Source organism: Eimeria acervulina, genomic scaffold, assembly GCF_000499425.1.
Source record: "Eimeria acervulina Houghton genomic scaffold, Eah_scaff14, whole genome shotgun sequence".
In the NCBI taxonomy this organism is placed as follows: domain Eukaryota; phylum Apicomplexa; class Conoidasida; order Eucoccidiorida; family Eimeriidae; genus Eimeria; species Eimeria acervulina.
Genome location: NW_013549223.1, coordinates 59,600 through 75,253, shown reverse-complemented (window position 1 = coordinate 75,253; position 15,654 = coordinate 59,600). Strand labels below are relative to the sequence as shown.

Below are 15,654 nucleotides of genomic sequence, written 5' to 3'. Positions count from 1 at the left end.
GGCGTCAGGCGCACTAGCGACTCCATGTACACCCTAACTGACAGGTGACGCTTTCCATTCATGCAGTAGGTAAACGGCCAACAGATGGTGCAGTTCCCCTATAATTCGCCGCATTAACGTACTTTCCTTCACCGTGTATGTTCACTCAAATAACTCCTATCAAACGAGGACAGAAAAGGAATCTCGCAAGGATGTAAGTGCGCCTAAACCTTAGGCTTCTTTTTTGCTTTAGTCTTCCGTGCTGCTGCCTTCTTCAGCGCAATGTACTCTTCGCGCTGGCTGATTCCACGCCAGTATGACTGGAGGAGACATGCTGCAGCTGCCTTATTGATCCTTTCCGCTTCTGCCCTTGCAAAAACTGCCCTCGAGATGCGTGCCGCTTGCTCCTTTCTCTCATTCTCTTCGTCAATTGCTTCTAGAGCTTTGGCCAGAGAAGACAAAGACTCCTCATCAACCTTATTCTTCTCCCGCACCGCTTGAATCTCTACAGAACAACACAATAGAAAGATATGCAGATATATAACGCATGGCCGTCTAGCGCATGCACGCTTCTTAAAATCCTCTAGCTACGGGGCAGAACGAGATTACGCGCAATTCCATCCAGGCTATTTAAAATGTCAACTATATCCCCAGTTGGAGTTACAACTTTCACCTCTCTCTTTCTGAGAAATGTCCTTATCGAGGGCCTTTACAGCATTCTCCAGATCCCTTTTGGCTATCTTCTGGTTGCGAATCTTAGCATCTATTTCCTCCCGTGCTGCTGCTGCCTGATTGGCCCCACGTTTTTCTAATTGGGCCTTCAGTGCAGCAGCATCGCCAGTTTTCCGTTGGAAAGTGCGTCTCTGTTGCGCGTCACGCTTAGCGAACTCCTCGTTCATCTGCCAAAGCCGCTGTTCCGTGGTATTTTGGATATCATGCAAATCCGACTTCAGCTTAGTAATCGCTTCTGATGATCTTGCCGCATGTTTTTGCCTGTCAGTTCGAAGCTGTGCCAACTGCGCCTCCAGCTCGGCACGGCGGTCTTCTGCGGCCTGCTCTTGCTGAAGATACATTTGCAGTAGCTCTTCGTTGGCCTTCTCATCTTCTACCGCCGTTGTCAGGCGTTTCAGCACCACTTCCTGGAGCAGTATGGAAAGGCCAATAGTACGTTGCACTCCTTAAATCGAAGAGTGAGTTTTAGCCCCGTTAGTCTTTGCGGACGATGCAGTGGTACTCCAATTCATTGTCCTTATTTTCACTATACAGATGCGGGGAAGATTGGCCCTCTTATCTACGTGCAAAGCCAACGTGCAGGACTTCCTAGCTTGGCCCCACCTGCATTTCTGCCAAAGCATGTACGAATTTCACTGAGTTAACAGGCTTTGTTTCTTGTAGAGCTCGCAATTCTTGCACTATGTTGGGCACCTCTCTCATTTTCCTGCACAACTCCCTCGTGTTCCTTTCTAGTTGTTCAGCGATTTCCTGTAAATCATCCACGTCTAGTGATGCTACGCCAGCTCCTTCGCCGGTTGCTGTGCTTCCGTGATATAGCTCCTCAAGCCTAGTTTGTTCGATCATGCGTTTCAGGACTTCAGGGCCGAGGATCTCTGCAACATGCCCGGAATCATTTTCCTGGATTGCTTCTAAAACCTGAGGGGCATCAACGCGGTACCGATTTCGGCGCAGATGCACGTAACTCAGTCGCGCGAGATGCCCGTCGTAGTTTCGGGAGTCTGACTACGGCTCCTTCATCCGCCTTGCCGGGGACGGCACTAGGAAAACTGCATCGAGGGAACTACCAAGTTGTTTGCCACTCATGCGTTGTTCGAGAGAAAAAGCCCACCTACTTGGGGGCTAACAAAGGTGAGCAGTGTAAGCTTTTGAGTTAACTCGTCCATGACAGACGCAATTCGATGAACGTCCGAGCTCATCGGTTTCGCCGACGCCATTTTTCCGCATTATTCTCAAGCAAGTTAAGGACAAGCAGGCCTTTCCCTCCCCGTGTTTATTGTGGATGAAGCGAGCAGGACGACACCTCCTGTTTTACAGTCTTTGTTCAGTCTATTTCAGTCGTCTCATGCCAGTTTGTCCTGCCGAACATCTTGAGAGAAGGGACATTTAACGAAAATCGTACCCCAATCTGACTGCGTAACGACGGCGTCACGGTTCGCAATTGGATCTGTGAGGGCGTGGAATGCACAACAAAATACCACTACAATAAGCTAGAATGGAAAAATCCTGCACTTTAGAATGCCAAAAGCAAAAAATTAACCAAGAAGAGTATATTCGTGCCGAGGACGGTGACTGCGGACCAAAGTCATACATGCTAAGACACGCCACATGCTTCGCAGGAATGGTGCGATAAAAAGGCTCCACAGACGGCGAGAAGGTTTTAAAGAGGTTTCCTTCGACACAAATAAAGCATTTTTGCCCTAGCTGTAGCAATGGTATTTCGCTTGCCACCGGATGAGTCTGCTGTGGACACTAGCCCGACGGCTAAGACTCAGTGCGAAGTGCGAAAATCCCTAGCTGTACTAAAAGTCCACGAACAAACATCTGCCTTTCTTTGATTATTGTTCTCTGACCGTATTCTATGGAAGTTACCAGGACTTCTGGCGCTATTCGGCCGACTGCTGTATTGGGGTCACTGGCGTTTATCCTGCGCTTCCCGGTTAAATCCGCGACTGCCCGAAGTATCCTCTTCACCGGTCGTTACCACCTGTAAAAAAAATTACTTCACTCCCGAATTCCCAACTTCAAGAGCATCCGCTACCTTGAGTTGCTCTTCAGGTGACAGTGAGGCCAGCATGCAGCGCTGCCCCAGCCGTGGGAGTTCTATGCCTTGAAGGAATGTTATGACGCACGCTGTTTCTAACTGAATGCAAATGGTCAAAAAAAGAGGTCAAAGGTATCTTTGTGGGCTTGCAAGGTTTATGCGTACGCCAAAATTGGCAGCTAACTCCGTGGTGAAACGGAATTTTCCCGAAATGTTTGATGGAGACGCGGGGGTTGGCTTCTGGCTCTGAGATGGCCATTGAAGCAAAAGTTTATCTTCCAAAGCAAAGCGTACAGCCTTAAGGCTAAGGCTTTTCCCAGTGTAATCATGGACAGAGCTTCCGTCGAGTCGAAGATCAACACCCTGCGGCTATAGGAACTCTGCTTCAACTTTCTAACCTGTCACCGTCTTGCACCCCGTTGTTGCATTCCATAAGTCGCTCCATGCATTTCCACCCCATGCAGGTCCCCTTCCTGACCAGCTATAGCTTAGTCGTATGCGTTGGTGCTAGGTTTTCTTGCGTAATCTTGCGCGGGTCGTGAACAGCAAGCTACTGTCAAATCATTGGTATTTGAGGAAAACGTTTCCTTCAGAAGGCTTTTTAAACCCCAAAATAAACACAAGCTGAAACTACTCCTCGCTGCTGTGCACGAAGTCGCTCCAGATTGGCGTCACGTCCGATCCTGGCCCAAATATCCTCAATTGGTGTGCTAGGCGGCAGGAGATTTGCAGCAGTCCGACAAACGTAACTGAGTCAAAGCTCAACCACTGGGCAATGAACGTTTCGCCGGAACCCGGTGGAATGTTCATCCAGGTTAGCTGTATGGAACCTCAAGAGATCCAGTATCTTGCCTGTCTGTGCTAGTAGTCATTCGCGTTCCACTTCTGCGGCGAAACACTACCATATTCCCGCCCCCAGTCCCGTTTTTGAATGCGCGTTCGAGCTCACTTACAAACAATGGTCAATCGTCTGGAGAGCAAACAAGCTAGATGTAGAAATGCGGTAGTGCTTCGCCGCAGAAGTGGAACGCACATGAGTACTAGCACAGTCAGGCAACTTATGAAACTTTTGTCACCACAACTTAAACTTCAGGCCCGATCTCACTGTGCGTGAGGAAGCTGATGTACCCCTTGAGAAGCTTGGGGCCAATCGCGCTTCTGAACCAAGCAGCTCGAGTGATACCACTCACGCCGCCTCTGCCACCTTTTCAATGATGTGATGCATACATATGAGTTGGAAAAGCCATATTCTCATTGCAACTTCCTTGGGGCTTGTTGTGCATTGCTACCCGTTGAGCGACCTTGCATGTAGGTGCCGGAGCCTCTCGCAAGCCCAGAATAATTCTGCGGGAGTAGATGACAAATCTTGCAAACGTGAAACTACATCTAGCTCTACTGCTCTCCAGAGTATTGGCCATTGTTTGTAAATGGGCTCAAACGCACATTTGTCAAATTGTCATCCTTAGCAGGCAGTGGTAATCTCTTTCTCCACAACTCCACTACGCAGCAACTCATGTAGCACTATTCTTGTCCTAGCATGCACGTTGTTGTACCTTGCTGTCAGGTATCACAGGGAGTGCATTGAACCCAGTGTGCCGTTTACCATCGGTTTTCTAGCTTGAACTATTGATACTGATGTCTTTTCGAACCCCCTGAGGCTTGCTGGCCCAAACTTTAGCTATTCCAGCAGTGCTGCCGCAGTTTCCACATCCTCGTCTGAGAGTCAAGTTGTCAGCATGGCTTCTGTTCTATCAACTCTCCAGATTAGTTTAGGCATTGTCGGAGATATTCTAGTCTCTTTAAACTTTCCCTCAACATTGCTTGTTGTAGCCAGGTAACCCTGTTTTCGCAGAGGATTTGGCTCCAAAGCCAATTTGAGTATGGTATTGTGCTTGCATTGCACGTTGAAGCCAAACTATGTTGTTAAATACACGCTCTGAAGGTTCACTTTGAGGATGGCTCTAAAGATTTGCATGTTGTCTCGTCCCAGGTAGTCTTGTGTACTGCATCAGACTTGCTTCGTTCATTTCATGCGCATTCCCCTGCCGAACTTGGGTTTGCGGTAATAGACACTGGACTTGTGAGGCTCTAGTTGCATATCATGCGAATTACACCTGCTGTCACAATAGCATTGCTGGATGGAAACAGTGGACTACGAAGACTAATATCTCGTTTGATCTGCTCAGTTTGTTCTGCCGTTACATTCGTATAACGTTTTCTGTGAAAAGAGCGAAACGGGAAGCCCAGCGGCATTGGGTGAAGATGAACGAAGCAGTTCTGAGAGTAAGAGATTACCAGGACGCCATTTCTGCATTTTATTCGACATAGCATCCGACGCAAATTTTCAATTACTCAGTCAGGGCGCCAGCTCAACTGAACACAAACACTGGTGAGCAATTTGCGAAAGCCCTTTTCCATGTTACTTTGCCGTTCAGCATTTGGTCGTCACCGCATCGGATTTGTGCTGCGGCCGTCCTATACTACCCACTTAAGGTATTTCACAGGAATACCCAACACTTGCAGATGTTGGATCATACTAAGAGAGTAAGCGCAATCCTCCAATCTATTTGGAGCAGGCCGACACCAGGGCCTGAGCGCTGACGCAGTCAATGGTACTTTGTGTACGAGGGTCTGCCAGAGGTCCATGAATGCATCAGCAGTTTTGTGGTTGCTTGCTGCTGAAAACCAAGAAGGCTTTAACAATTATCTCGTTGATTCTGCAACAATCCGGAGAGCCTAAGCACACTTGCTTTGGGATTGCCTCGCCGCAGGAGTTGGTGCAGAATGTGCTGCAATTCAGGAACGGCGCGACCTCTTCCTGTGGTATTCTTGATGCTTTTTCCGCAACCGGTGAAGGTCCAGCCCATTCCTGCGGTGACCAGCGCCTCTCCCCAAGGAGAGGCGCTGGTCTAACTGCACTCGCTTGTTTATTTCGAAGAAAAAATAATCTAACTTTCTGCTTTTTTTACGGCATTTGTATGCAAACAATGATTTTTCTGCACTTCAGTGAGGCGGTTTTCACACCGCCTAAGCTATTAGGTTGAGCTGAACGTCCCAAGTCTAAACAGGGGAAAAAAGGGCCACACCTGTGCTTGCCTGGTAGGAAGATTTGCCCAGAGTTATGTCGTGAATCTAGAGTCCTAGGAAGTTTATACGCATATGAGTTTGTCTCAAGGGGACCTCAGTGACTTTCGGTGTTAGACCCGTACAGTAGTGGCGCCGATTTTCCTTATTGTTCTGCCGAACTCCTCGACTCTCCTGTACTTGATGGGCTTCGCAAATGATCCCTATGGGGGTCTTCTTGCGCAGGTCCTTGATATCCTATCTCATTATGTCGAGTGCCTCTTAAGAATTCGCCTGAGTGTAGTTACAGCTGGCAGCTTTTGTATACGGGGCTGGCGACTCAAAAGGCGAGGCGGTGGGTGACAGAACTCGGGATAAAGCGGCGAGCTGCCTCACAGGCATCGCTGCAGTGCCCACGCAACAGTAAGAGAAAGGGGTTTTAGACTAGCTTCCTTCCTACGAATGTGGCTCTCATTGCTCTCATTCAACGCGCACTTTGGTTCTGAGCCTCCCGCAAAAAGGTTGTTTTTGGTGCCTCCATCGAGCTACAAAATCTGGCTAGCTTCCGAATAGTATGGAGTGTTCATATGTCTTTCCATTTGACCAATGAACGGCACCAGAAATACAACTGGGTTCCCACAACTTTAGCTCAGGATGTGCATCTTGATTCCGAGCCCCGGAAGAAAAGACTCTATGTACTGGTGCCCCCCTCGAACAACACGCCCAGGAGTTGCAAGCTAGTGCTCCAACTGGGCTTCCAGAACTGACGCACAAACCTTCCAGGCGCATTTTTGGTGGTTTAATGATCCACCAGCACTTGCAGTAAGCAATAATGAGCGATAAGATCGTAGACTCTTATGCGGGTTCATACAACATCCTGGTTACATCAGTCTTCCTCTCTACAGTACGGAACCGGAGGCACTAAACACTCTCAAACAACATTAATTCATTGAGATTTTGAACGGTTTTCGTGTGTGCAGCATTACAGTCTCGAATGACCTGTATACGGATGGGGTGAAGCTCTTTTATATGATGGTGGCGCCCTCTTACGCCCGAAGCTCCGCATAGCCATGCGCCACTACAACGATATCGCATCGGCCCAGACGCTACCTACCGTACTGTTACCGTTCCTGGACTGTCCAGTTGCAGATTATCTGCCAACACCTAGTTATATCAAGAGTCCTTATGTCTACGCAACAGGGGATAAGCGAAACTCCCTCGAAGTGGGGTGCCACAGGGCACGGCCACGTAGAAAAATCATCGTGTACCTTCTCTCAACAAGCAAGGTTGCAACATGCCTGCCAAGTAGCGGTGGAACAACCTGGTAATGGGCAAAAGCTTATGAAGAAGAACTTCGTGGGATATCTCCTGTGGCGAATCTCAACTAGGAAGAAGCTTTCCACTAGAAGCCTGGATGCCTGTTGGGTCATTCCCTGGAACATCGTTTGTCGCATGTTCGTGTACTTCTCCTTGCGTCAAGCCTACCCAGTAATGGCCACACAGGTATTCAACAATTCTATACAGTGTTACTGCTTACACTCACGTGGGAGTGGTTGCGCTTGCATGCGGGCTTAGCTGGCTGCACTAGATCAGCCTCACTCCGTCAGGTCGCCGAGGTCAGGAAACCCGAGGGATAGGAAGGCGTGGAGCTGCTTTTGAAGAGAGCTTTGCCTATGCCTTTTGAGTCCATTAGAGCTCGAAGTGGCCGTCGGACAGGATGGAGAGCTTTTGTCGAAGCTGTGGATTTGGGATGAGGTCACCCTTGCAGAACCCTTACACTTTGTGGGCTATGTTTTTAATTACTAGTGAGCGCAACCCAAGCGGTTAAGAGTTTACACCCTGCAGCTTAAAGGTAAGAGATTCAGGTCTCTCCCCTGGCCAAGGCGGGCTGCAATGGGGACCTAGCAAGGAGTCCCACAGGGATATGCTTGGAGGAGCTGGGACGTAGCCAACCTAACAAGCACGTCGCCCCCGAATAGATGTTTTTTACCGTCTAATATACTCTAAAGCATCGATAGCACTGGGCTGCTGGATCCTCTACTATTTTCACTGCTTTTCGCCCTAATATCCCGCGTTGGTCCAGGTCCTTGGCACCTCTCCGTGTCCTTAGTATCTATGGAGAAGCAGCGAAAGGGCCAAACGGTAACAAAAGTTTGGTGGTGTTGGCATGTGCCGTATTTCGTAGCAAGCAAGCCTCTCGGCTGGCCCGTTACCTGCTATCTGTCCTACCCACCACCTCCTGAGACAACTGCACCCTCCTCAGCGCCACCGGCAGATTGAGCCTCGTCCTCGTAAAGGCACAGAGGCAGCACGTCTGCAGCATCTATGCCCTTTTTGGAACATCGCAAAGGGTGGAACTGCCGACAGGAGAGAGGTGCGGCTCCTAAATTTAGGCTTCTCAGGTGTATCCACGCACCCCATTTTGCCGGGGAGAATTGCCTTCAAAATTCTAGCCATCCTTCTTGATGCTACAATGTACCTCACGGCCTAGTCTGTATTGGACTAAACATCGGAAGAGGGAGACGAGAAAGAAACAGCTGCTTCTAACCAAATCTCTAGGGAAGCTTTGCACAAACAATCGTCGGATCCAGTGGTTCTTATATACCAGATAGCCTCGAAGTCAGTGAAGTTCGTATAACTCCATCTGTCTGTGTTCTCAACTCCCTTTGGTTGTACCCCTCATAGGTGTTCCCTTCTCTCCCCTTGATCACGACGGACTGCATGTAAACCATGCTACAGTCTGCGCCATGCAGACTGCGCGGGATGTAGGTATTCTGTGCAAGCATACAGTGGGTTCGGTTTGCTGAACCTCATCCTTACCAGTGGCAGTACAAACGGTACCTGGCTTCCCTGTAGCCTTTCATCAACTCTCTGTAAGCTAGTGGGCAACAAAAACCTACCCATGGGCTAGCTTCTACTGACAAGCTGCTACGGGGTCCATAGGCTGCTCACATGATGGGGCGGCAAACGACTGAAAGGAGATTAACACCGGGCCAAAACCAATGCAGAAGCAACGCTGTTGATGATCAACCCCACAACCCTCCTATCGTCCCTTTGACTAGCCTAAGTAAAAATAACACACCTAGAAGAGGCATGCAGTTCATCATACTCGGCGGGCATCATGCCAATTTTCCGTAGGAAGTCGTTCTCGTGTACCTGTCTACGCATTACTTCATATTATATTGGGCTTGGCAGGAATCCCGGCTATCAGATGGAACATGCAAGTACTAAAGCCCCTGAAGGCTGAGTGGACAGCTTCAGGAATGGGAAAAACCAACCCCTAATCCCAAAGTAGGAGGGAGAGTTTCATACGGGCGGCCCTCCGCGTCTCCTCAGCTGTACCGCAGGTCCTCGAACCTACCCAAGCACCCTTGCTAGCAGCAATGAAGCCAAAGCGCTTAATCCAAGTGTTTTTGAGACGAGCTCGACAACTTTGAATCCCTCGTGTGTCGTGGTCGCAGGAATACAAGGAATTGGATCGGCAGAAGAGACGAGGAATGAAATGGAATGCAACGCACCTTACTGCAAGTAGCGCTACCAGGCGCCCCACATGAAAAGGAAAACTACCCCCGCTTCTGGCATAAGCAACAACTCTCTGCACAATTGGTCACCTGGCACGTAGGCAAATGGCACGCCGGAAGTATGCGTTACACCGTACGATAGATCATGCTTCAGCAAGCAACCCATCGAGCACGGGAAGACTAGCAGCCTTAAAGCCTAAAGGTGTTTGCCACTACACACTGGCTACCGAAAGTTCCTGGGTTCGGTGTGAGGTAGCTCCAACGCTAAGCCCCCGTAGCTGTGAATTACGGTGAATCAACCCGAGAGAATGGCGATATAATGCAAATTGTGCCACACGCCCTGAAAAAGGAAATCATACCCCCTAGTGGTTCAGAATGGAGTTCTGCCATTCAGCCTCTAGGGATACCTATTGACGATTAGTGCCTGCATTTTGGCCGTAGGCACCTTAAGGCGATGTGCCTCCCTAAGCAGCCCTACCGATATCCCATCGGGCATAACATATGAACTACAGAATACGTCTTGTGTTCTTCCAGCCTATCAGAAACTGCCGGCATATGGGGTCAAGGTTGTTTCTGGTTAATAAATATGGCATTCGGTTCTGTTGGTGCAACTGCTGCGCGCTCTGGAGAGATGGGCAAACCGCTGCTTCAGTGAACTCAACACCACGGCACTGCATCTGTGGGTTTCCGGATGAGTGGTATTTTTGCGCTATTGTGCCTCTTTACCATTGCCTGCACGCCTATCGAGAATGCCGTCACTAGCGCAATGCAGGATTCATTACGTCAGGCCTCAGCAGCCCAGCAAACATGCACTCTAACCGTGTTTTTTCTACACTAAAAACTGGCAATAACGTAGCCTCTCCCCCTTGGGATATGGGCTGCTGGTACCATTTCACAACACATATTCTTCGCTCTGTGATATGCCTAGAATGAGATTAATGGTATAGCGCTATAGTTGATCGGGGAAGCATTAATGCGACCACCTACTGTGGTCTAATCACAGTCGGTTAACTGTTAATCCGAGTATCCTCTCGCAGAGCTCGGATTTGAACTCTCACAGAAAATTCTACTAGAACCTGTGAATTAGCTCATCTATGCTGAGAGTTTCGGCAGTTTCCTTCACCCCAAGGATGACGGCGCACAAACGACGGATAACCGTTCTTTTAGCCTTGCGCTAAACGCGGACGAAGGTCACTGACTTGCAGCAGACTTGAGCACTTTGGCAATTTTGGTTGCTGTAAAAGCCCTGCATTTTTTTGCACTGGGAGATTCATTCGGGTTCGCCTCGCATGATTTTCCCTTGCTTTTCATGCCTCACAGCCAAATAATTTCTATTTGCGTTCTTCCTCACGGTATCCTGATTCAGTCCCTCTACTGAAGCCATGGCCCCCCACCCCATAGCCTAATAAATTCCCACCTCAATGAAAGGGTGCTTGAAATGCGGACAGCGTCAACTGACAAACGGTCCAGGGAACGAAAAGCAACTTCCAAGAGTTGGTTTACGGGGTGAGCACCTGCTCACAGCAAGAACTGTGAGCAGGGGTGGAGCTCTCTAAGGTGCTGCACTATTCCGAAGGCCTGCCAAAAGTTTAGGCCTCGGCTCCGCTTCTGTACTAGCAGACCACCCCACGCGCTGAACTACCCAGGTAATCTGGGCAATATGGCTTGTATTTTGTTCAATAGCCTTTTTCGATCCCAAAATAAATGAAATTCGACAATTCCCCCCCGAGAGCGTGCACCGTTCCAAGAAGCAGGGATTGCAGGAAATTTAGTGACTTCCGTGCCGAATGATAAGGACGGCGCGGTGACTAGAGAAAGCTAAGGTAAGATAAAGGTACAACAGCACTATCTATACGTAGTAATGGTGCAAGTGATGCGGGTTCTATAGACGAGTAGGGCATGCAGCAGTACACACGGAGCGCCTTCAAGCCCTGGGCGTTGCAATCGTTGTTCGGAGGATAGACCACCAGATATAGGAAAAGGTGAAAGTTTCGACTTTCCCTGGAAACTAACGTCATGCTACATGCTTGCTCTTGCCGCTAAATGCACTAGCTGCACAAAGCGGAGCCCTGAGGGAAATTCGGCTCCTGTCGCCATCGGGTGGCAGCACGCTTCCGTTTCTTTTGGATGAACCAGAACGGAGTGAAAATAGCGTTAGTTTCCGGTAACACACTGACGCTTGTGGCTGAAGCATAACAAAATACACAAGCCGCTACACTACATTGAGGAAATAAAACATTTTCCGCACCCCACATAATCCGCCACGCATCCCTCCTACTAAAAGGGATGTACGAGTTTCTAGGGATGGGCTTAGTACCTTAATCAGCCAACAGGCAGAAGAAACATGTACCTCTATCCATTGTGAACATGTAGAACCAAGGTCGACGTCCTAGTAAACTAGAAGATCGTCACCGTCGCCCTTGTCCCAAGGCGGTGAGGGAAGGTCGAAAATTGTTGTATAAACTGATATGACCTTTTATAGCAGATCTAGCCAGTGCGCATTTCCCACTTTTCCGAGCTATAATGCTGTCATGGAAGTGACGGAAAAAACTTTGCTTCAGTCTTCCAATTCAGCCATGCTCACGGGTTTTTGGTTCCCAATGCTCGAAGAGATGGAATGGCCAGGTATGAACCACAGAAATTTCCTGGTCCGCTTGCTCACCGGACCGCCAAACTGGAGCGGGCCGTACATCTCTTGCTTAACGATAATCTAAATACACAGAGTCTAGCCATTTTAGCAGTGCACCAATGAGTCGAAGTACACTCCCAGCATAAGCTGGTTCGAAAGCCGTCATTCACTGCCAGATAGTAGCGCAAATCGCTTGTCACCGTCCTGTAATACTGCTGATGCAAACCAAGACACCCAATTCGGCCGCATTTAGTATGGCCAAAGTATACGAAATGCTGTACTAGGCAGATAAGCTGGAATATGCCAGCGGAAGCACCAGCAATTTAGGAGAGCATCTGGCTTTTATGCAGGACATAAGCACGGCAGCCACTACTCCGCTGCACTGGAGACCCATGGCGTTTTCAGAGGCTCACCTAAAGAAGCCTGACCGAAGTGGATTATGAGCGTTGGGCAGCTTTTTCCAAAATCCGGAGCCGACGTAACAAGCACTCCACGCCAGCAAACTTTGCGTACCCTTCAGGGCTCTGTGGGACAAAGTGACAGAAAAAATGCACCAGAATGGCCTTATTTACATGATTAGACAGTCTAGAGTGCCGGAAAGCAAACAGAAAATCGGAATATTAGCTTGGGTGCTGATGAGTACAGACAATTAGTATCGGCACTGGTATTGATAGGGAATGAGTCACTCTCTGTCGGACGAGTAACGGGATGTACTCCCCAGTCAGTGCTTCGCTGCAGCGTTGAACGGAATGAGCTCCTGTTTCGTTGGCAGCATTGCAGCGCCCACTCCAAAATTCGCATGCGCATGGCATTTTTCTTGCTTAACGGAGGGTTGAGTTGCGGTTCACAGACGAAGTATGAAAAACACGTACAGGAAGTTAGCTGTAGGGACAAGCTGCCTGGTGGGAGGCTGAGAGGTCCTGGAAGAAATTAGGTTCCCAGAGCAGTGGATGTGGCTAAAAAGCAAAATGGTCAGGGTCCGCGCAGTCGTGCCGCAGCAAGCTTTCCCCCTTATGCGCAGCCATGCAATCGCCAGAAATCAATCCGACCATGCCCTGAGGGGTCGTCGGAAGCGGCCGCAGGTCAGGCATCGGTCGGCATTTATTTAAAGGGCAATTTCCCTCCCCTCAAGGATAGGAGGGAACGACCTTGCATTCGAGCACCAGGAGAAACCGACTCCTCAGGCGCAATGATTGCCAGTGAGAGACTGCCCGAGCAAGCCAACCTAGCGATATATTCTCTGCCACCAGAACAAAGTCCAGAGGTCACATGCTGGCGTATTCACCGACGCAGCAATGCCGACTGCATACCTGCGCAGGACTCTGGTGCTTTTTGACGTGACAGCCCATTCGAAGGTTTCGCCGACTATACGCACCGATCCTTCCCTGTCTACGAGTTTTACTCCATACCTGCCTCTCGTATGTTACCAACCTTTCGGTGGTTGCTTTAGCAATGGGTGCACCTGCAGGCGCACGCAAACCATAAGGAACAGTGGTGCCAGCAACGATACGAAGAATTGCAGACCACATTGATGCCGACTGAAACAGTTCTGTATGGTGTTTACAGGCCATCGAAGGATCCGTTCGGTTGCAACAGCCTGTAGCGGTTTTCTCCATGCATTTTGTTTTTCGGTAATGCATATCCAGCGGAAATGCCTCCCATCAAATGGTTTCCGCATTTGTGTAGGCGTTGCGGTGCTTCTAGCGCATACCATGTTTCTTTAGCGTGAAAAGTGAGGAAGGGCTCTCACCTTGGCCAGTTGCCTGACACTCCACACCATCGGCTTCGTAAGCTAGCAAATTAAACAATGTTAGCATGGATGACAACCCAATGCCGGTGGTGAGCACCTTGACTTTTGTTTCCCCGGCGCTGCCAAAGGATTTGCCAGTGCTGAGCGTAGGAACGACCCTGACAAATTTTCAGGCAGTAGGTTGAGGATCCTGAGCAGCAGTAGAGGTGTACAACAGGGATAGGACGCCTAATTAGGATAACTTTGAACTCGCAAAAGCTGCACGAAGTGCAACTGCAAACACACAACGTATTTAAGGTTGCGCTTCCCACGCCACCAGGTATTTCCCCTTTCCTTTCCTGTGACCGTATGGGTCATGAGACAGCTGTGCAGGATGCAACAGCACACAGTGTTTGTTGAGCGTACTCTTGGGGCGCGGAAGTAGGTCATCTGGGCGAATGGCTACCAATCCTGACTCGCCTAGCCCTCGGATTTCCAAGCAACGTTCAGCTGCGCCTTGGGGGCTTGCATGAGACCCCAAGAAGAGCATGAGCACGCAATTGGGTTTGCCTGTGGAGCAGTTCCCCGCTTTCTCGAGGTTGGAATTTTTGCCGTCTGCGACACGCTGCGCACTAGAGATGTGCAACGCAATGGTGAAGCCAGACAATCAAGCGACTCCATACTCGGGCTTCATGGAGACGTCCGCAGTGGCAGGGAAATTTTGTTTTCATGTCCTCAAGGAACCTCTGTTCAAGATGAACCAGCAGCCTGTATTGATGGCTGATACTCTGCGCACGGGGAAGCAGGTTATCTGCGCAGATCGCCATCAAGCCTTGCTTGCCCTGCCGCGGGAATTCCAAGTAGCTTTCGCTGGTTACCCTGGATAGGTGTTGGAGGAGTGATGGGACATTCGGCTGTCTAGGTCTTTGGCACGAAGCCTGGGCAGACCAAGTTTCCCGGAGAAAAACTGTGCTGCGCGAGGTTTCTTTATACTACACGACACCTGCCGCTCATTGTCCTGTTGCCGCTTCCATGTGCTTTTGGGCTCATGCTGGTTTAGACGTTCCCGTAATAACCAGTAAATCATGAAGCCGTGATATGTAATGCCCCCCCAAGTTTCCTGGAGCAAACCTTGGCTGCGCGAGTTTTCGTTATATAGCACATGCTCTATAGCAAGCGGATTCCAAAGCAGTGGAACGCATGCTCTGCCTTCAACAAGCGGGATTCTGCTTAGAAAACGCGAAGTCCTGCGGTCCTGCCGCTGAGACCTCTGGATGAGCATTAATCAAGAACGTTAGGGCAGGCCATGCTTTTTCCTTCCGAGCACCGCCGGCACGAAGAGTCCTATCTGCTAAGGTGCCCCCGTAGTTGGATTCTGCATGGGTAAGGCGAGAGGTGTGCCTAAGGGAAGGCCGACTGTTGGAGGTAGCGTTCTAGCGCGGAAGTTGGAACCAACGAGTCTCCCTCGTGATTGTCTTCTCCAGAGAACTGGATTGTCGGAGCTGGCGAGAACCGTCTCTCCTGCGCCAGCCGCTGCGTCCTTCATGGCTGAGTGGACCAGCGACCGGGTGTCAGCAGTTTTCCCAATTGTGTACAGTCCTGCACAAGCTCTGTGAGCGCTGGGAGGCGAACTTGGTTTCGTTCTCCATGTGGGCTGTTTCTCGCTGCCTGCTGGTTGAAGGCAGTCTTGCTATTTGAAATTTAAATTATGTCAGGCATTTTATTGTTGTTTGGATATGCTCCAGTCCCATGACTGAGTTCGGAATGTGACTAATGCTCTCGCTGGAGCTGATGGTTTAGCGACTGAGGGATAGAACATGGCTGGATGGAACAATCTGCAGGCAAAAGAGATCGGATTAATATAGTTTTAGTGGTACCCACCCTGGATTGGATATCGCTGGCCACTGGCGTATCCAGGCACTGGCGCATGCGCTTTACAATTGCTAGCGCAGTAACA

General features: G+C 49.7%; 2 protein-coding genes across 2 annotated transcripts; one reads left to right on the top strand and one right to left on the bottom strand.

Annotated features, from left to right (window-relative positions):
* Window positions 1–203: 203 nt before the first annotated feature.
* On the bottom strand, window positions 204–1,928 carry EAH_00003920 (hypothetical protein, conserved; the record flags this gene model as incomplete). The annotated part of the gene is made up of 4 exons (XM_013393580.1): window positions 204–484; window positions 653–1,118; window positions 1,315–1,629; window positions 1,827–1,928. The coding sequence occupies 4 exons, from the start codon at window positions 1,926–1,928 to the stop codon at window positions 204–206; spliced, it is 1,164 nt and encodes a 387-aa protein (XP_013249034.1).
* A 12,317-nt stretch (window positions 1,929–14,245) lies between these two features.
* Window positions 14,246–14,584, top strand: EAH_00003910 (hypothetical protein; the record flags this gene model as incomplete). The annotated part of the gene is made up of 1 exon (XM_013393579.1): window positions 14,246–14,584. One exon carries the CDS (start codon window positions 14,246–14,248, stop codon window positions 14,582–14,584), a length of 339 nt encoding a protein of 112 aa, XP_013249033.1.
* Window positions 14,585–15,654: the final 1,070 nt, after the last annotated feature.